The sequence below is a fragment of the Candoia aspera genome, chromosome 1, assembly GCF_035149785.1.
Source record: "Candoia aspera isolate rCanAsp1 chromosome 1, rCanAsp1.hap2, whole genome shotgun sequence".
NCBI classification, from domain to species: Eukaryota; Metazoa; Chordata; class Lepidosauria; order Squamata; family Boidae; genus Candoia; species Candoia aspera.
In genome coordinates this window covers 193,986,414-193,991,259 of record NC_086153.1, presented here as the reverse complement: position 1 = coordinate 193,991,259, position 4,846 = coordinate 193,986,414, and the positions used below count along the sequence as shown (strand labels likewise).

At 36.7% G+C, this 4,846-nt stretch overlaps 1 protein-coding gene across 2 annotated transcripts; it reads left to right on the top strand.

Annotated features, from left to right (window-relative positions):
* Window positions 1-126: 126 nt before the first annotated feature.
* On the top strand, window positions 127-4,846 carry PHOSPHO2 (phosphatase, orphan 2). 2 transcript variants are annotated; one of them, XM_063318216.1, is made up of 4 exons: window positions 127-541; window positions 771-899; window positions 1,685-1,777; window positions 2,386-4,846. In XM_063318216.1, the coding sequence occupies exons 3-4, from the start codon at window positions 1,751-1,753 to the stop codon at window positions 3,130-3,132; spliced, it is 774 nt and encodes a 257-aa protein (XP_063174286.1). In that variant the 5' UTR covers window positions 127-541; window positions 771-899; window positions 1,685-1,750; the 3' UTR covers window positions 3,133-4,846. The 2 variants fall into 2 exon arrangements, with proteins under 2 accessions (XP_063174286.1, XP_063174285.1); XM_063318215.1 differs by having other exon boundaries at window positions 127-899.

Sequence of the window (4,846 nt, the reverse complement as noted above, 5' to 3'; positions counted from 1 at the left end):
CCGGGGAACCGCTGGGTGGGGACGTTACGCGACGCTCTGCGGCCGGGAGGGCGCGAGACTTGTTTGGGCGCTCACGTGATCTGACGTGGTAAAGACGTTTCAGAACAGCCAGTTGGGCGGGGCATCCGGATAGACGCCAGTAGGCCCGCTTCCCGGCTTTCTCTTTTTCGGGCTTGGGGCGGCTGGATTCTCTCTTCCACCTGCTTGCGCAGGCTGGCAGCTTCTGCCCTCACCGCCTCGCTTTCTCGCCCCGTCCCCAGGCTTGGGCCGAAACTTGGGGGGGGAGTACACTTGGAAGACGGGCTGCCTGCGAGGGATAGGTCTGGTGCGGCGCCCCTGGGGCCAGTGGCCCAGGCAAGTCCTCGGGCCGGCTTTGGCCTCCTGCCGGCGGGGTTTAATTGCCTCGCAATGAGTGACTGCTTTGCACGCGAGGAGCCTTCGCGCATTGTCCGCCGCTCATTTCCCCACGGCGACCCTGGCAGCATTGCTTCCCTAAGACACTCTTTGCGAAGGGGAGATCTGACGGGTTGATGGCTCGCCTGTATAGCGGTTGGTGGCTTTTGTAAAGATAGCGATCGTACAAAAAGAACCTTAAAATGCTTACAGACTGCTGCAGACAGTTGAAAGGCTTAGCGAAGTGCAGTTGCCTTCTTTAATTGACGATTTAAAATGTGGCCTATGTAGATTCTCCCCTAGCAGACCCTGCTATCTGCTACTGTTGGCGAAGCTTTGTGCTATTTCTGACTTTCATCCCATTCTTGTCCCTGCAGAACAAGATGAATTGCTTCTCTGATAGTTCATACTTGCCAGGCTGCCTGCTGCTTGCAAATAGAATGAGTACTTTTGTTTGTCTTAAGTCTGTTCCTGCTGATCTTATAACAAAACGTTTATTTTTAAATGTAAGTGTATTTGCTCAGTGACTGTAAATTACTTAGGAGAGTATGGATGTTCATTCTGTTTTTAGAAAGTGTCAATAGCAAGTCAGATTCAGTGTGGGCTATGCCACATTAATTGCCCACATATTTCTTTTCTGGCTTGCTTTGATCTCATATGCAACAGTACTTTCAAAGTGATTCCATGACAGAATATGAAATTCACACTTAGAGTCCAGGCATGCTAGGTAAATTTCAATGAAAATTTATGCTTTTCAGCCAAATCTTACCTTTTAGCCAAGATTTTTTTAAAAATTAAAATCCATATAATGGAACTGTAAAGTCAGATATATGTTAGTGTGATGGATGTCTACTAGCTCTAACAGTTGACATCCATTGTTACTCCCAACATATTTGGATGAAACTGGTTGGAGGAAAGATATTAGGCTCTTTCATTTAGAATTCCATGCTACAAATGGATTCAGGGAGTTGTTGGTATTTCACACATATCTATAAAATCTAAGTATTCTTACGATCTGTAGAATCTGGCCTTTGTTTGATGATAGAGGCCCATTTGTTGCATACACAAATAATTATCTCATTACATTGTGTTATTCTAAACTCTGAAATAATGTGTGCTTTGTTCATCCATGAGCCTTACAGGTTAAGATTAGGCTAATTTATCTCAACCTACTCTTGTCTCACACAAGGTTGTTGGTAAAATGTACAGAGAAAACCTGTATGTCTTCCTGAGTTCATTCAAGCCAGATCAGAATAAGAACATACGTTTTCTTTTCTCTGTCTGCGTACAGTTAAGTGGCTTGCAGTCATGTTCGGGCAGAACTGAGATAAATTAACTCTTTATTTGACTTACTCCAATGAATTCAAGTTTCAAACATCAACCAGTGAGTATCACTGAGGTATTGTGGTTGATTTTTTTTAGACTATGCATATGTATATATCTATATCTGTGTCAATTCTATACTTTTTAAGAATTTAATCAAATGCCCTGTCTTTGAATCTTTGTTTTGACTAATGGTTGCTTCATATGCTATACTTTGAAGTTTAATGTGTATTCTCTAAGGTAAGATAAGGTAAATCAACATAAACATCAAGCATAGAGGGCTAAAATGCAAACTGAAATGCTTTGAGTAGCCCTAACTTCCTGCATTGTTTTTGTGGCTTACCCATTATATAAAAACATATTGTGGGCATTATGTCTGAAACATATGCTGGGATTTGCTGCAGATAAATGCTGCCCAGTTTAGATGTCACAACAAACTGTGATTTGGTATAAGGGTATATAGCTTGGACTCTCTCCTCTTTGAAAGATATTTGTATTTTCAGAAGCATTCAGATGCATTTTCAGAAGCATCATGAATGATTTATGTATAAGACTCGGTATTATTTTTTCTTGCTGAAAATTATCTTTCCAAGGCCAATAGACGAAAATATAATTATAGAAATGATTCATTTCATTTATAATTAAACAGTTATTTTTTCTCATTTCCAGGGTTATACTTACCCAACAACAATGAGATTTCTACTGGTTTTTGATTTTGACCATACAATTGTAGATGAGAACAGTGATACCTGGATTGTTAAATGTGCACCTGGTTCAAAACTTCCTGATGAAATAAAAAACTCCTATCAAAAAGGACACTGGACAGAATATATGGACAGAGTCTTTAGATACCTAGGAGATAATGGAGTAAGAGAAGAAGAGATGAAAAGAACTATGACAACAATCCCATTTACTTCAGGAATGATAGATCTCTTAGATTTTATTGGCAAACACAAAGGATTTTTTGACTGTATAATTATATCAGATTCCAATACCGTCTTTATTGACTGGATTTTAAAAGCAGCAAATGTTTTTCAACTATTTGACGAAGTGTTTACAAATCCTGCAAGTTTTGATAGCTTTGGCTATCTTTCTGTACAGAATTGTCATATCCATGATTGTACAAAGTGCCCCATAAATTTGTGTAAGAGGAAAGTCTTAGAAGAATTTTTAGAAAGCGACTTAACATCAAGAGTTAAATACTCACAAATTGTATATATAGGTGATGGTGGGAACGATCTGTGTCCTGTAATGTGTTTAAAAAAGAGTGATGTTGTTATGCCACGTCATGGATATATTTTGGAGAAAATGATTTCTCAGTTATCTCAGGATCTTGTTCCATTGGAAGCATCAGTTCTTGTCTGGTCATCTGGTGTTGAGATACTTTCCTACTTAGAATTGCTTATGAAGGGATAGTTCCCATTTAGCCTAACAATAGCAAACTGGTGCTGCTGTCTTGACCTTCTCATAGTAGAACCCTTTCTTCATGAATAATAGAAAAATCACATTTTGTTTACATAATTTAAATTGTCTTCCCTTGTGCATTGTCAATATATGGTCAGATAGAATGAATAATTTAATGAAGCAGATGCTAAAATTATTAATAAATGTAATAGCCATGTAACATCTGTGTCATTTCAGATGAACTATCAGTAATGTCTGTTCTATGATATATGATAATTAGTTTCTCTTTAATTATATACTGGACATTCATTTGGCCTATGGCATGACAGCATACACTCAGATTGGCTCTTATCAGTGAAGAGAAAAAAAGCAAATCCCATTGTTTGAATGGAAATCCTGCTGAAGTAATTGCCATCAGTTGCTGCTTTTCAGAAAAATAGCAGAACATTATTTCTTAGAATTGAAAAATGTTCTCAGAGTCCTGTATAATTATAGAGATTCAGATTATTTTGTGTAACCGATTACGATACAACAATCAGTTGGAGTTGAGCAGCATCAAAATTGAATGAATGAATGAATAAATAAAAAGCTCATGTCCACTTTTCTCCTATTTAACAAATATATTCCACATCAGTCAGTCTGGTCAAAGGTAATGCACCATTAAAAATAAACGTGGGCAGTACTGAATGCTGTTTAATACTATCTGATTTAACTGTCTATATAAGTGTTGGTTTTATCTGCAAATAAACCATAAAGAATGTAAATGAGAAGATGCAATGAGAGAAGTATTTCTTTTTATAAGTAAAATACTTTATGCAGCCCAATTCTGTGCATGTTTACTCAGAAGTAATTCCTAATCTAGGCTAGTGGGACTTATTCCTAAGTAAGCTACATAGGATTGAAGCCTTAAAAATAAAATTAATTATGTAAAATGAAGAGTATAATGTGTCAGTGCCACAAATGTAAAGTTACTGCTTCACAGTGAAATCTTCTAAGGCACCACATTTCTTTATCTTTCCTAATACCTGTGAGGTGTAATCCATCTTTTTATGTAATTTTGTTACAAATATGAAGGTGTTATAGGAGGAGGAGTGCATTAGTCTATGGTGGCAAAAAAATCTGGTAATACTTTCCAACTAGCAAATTTTATTAAAAGGTGTAAGGTTCCATGAGGTGCAGTTCAGTTCACAAGGGTTTATGCCTTTTAATAAAATTGGTCAGTTGGAAAAGGTGGTGCCAGACTCCTCTCAATACGAAGGTTGTGTCTGAAAGTTTTGAAAAAGAGCATAAATTGATAAGCAGTTTTGTGTTGATCTATTTAGCTTATTGGGAAAAGTGAATGTGTGAAAAATGGTTTAATGTGTGGAATGGTATATTTTGATAATGTATTTTTTCAGTTTATAAGTTTAGTGAAAGGAAAAGATAACAAAAATTAGCTCAATATTAGCTGGCTTCCAGATCTTACTAAATTTATGGTGGTCTTCTTAATGAACAGGTTATTTAATTACCTGCTAAAATTCAGATATGGAATACATTTGATACAGTGAACAATGGATTTGCTTAGAAATCCATATTTCACTTGTTATTCTTTGAAATACTATGTGCCTACTAGAATCTTTGGAATATGTGTATTATTTAAAATAACAATGATTAATTTATCCAGTTTGTAGTTTGTATTTAAGACTTATGCTTATATAAATAACAATTAAATATTTTATTAATAAAA

Excerpts from the sequence above, each read along its gene's own strand:
- PHOSPHO2 (XM_063318216.1), top strand. The coding sequence starts at position 1,751 with ATGAATTCAAGTTTCAAACATCAACCA. Across the intron at positions 1,778-2,385 it reads CAAGTTTCAAACATCAACCA|GGTTATACTTACCCAACAAC; the intron begins GTGAGTATCACT and ends TCTCATTTCCAG.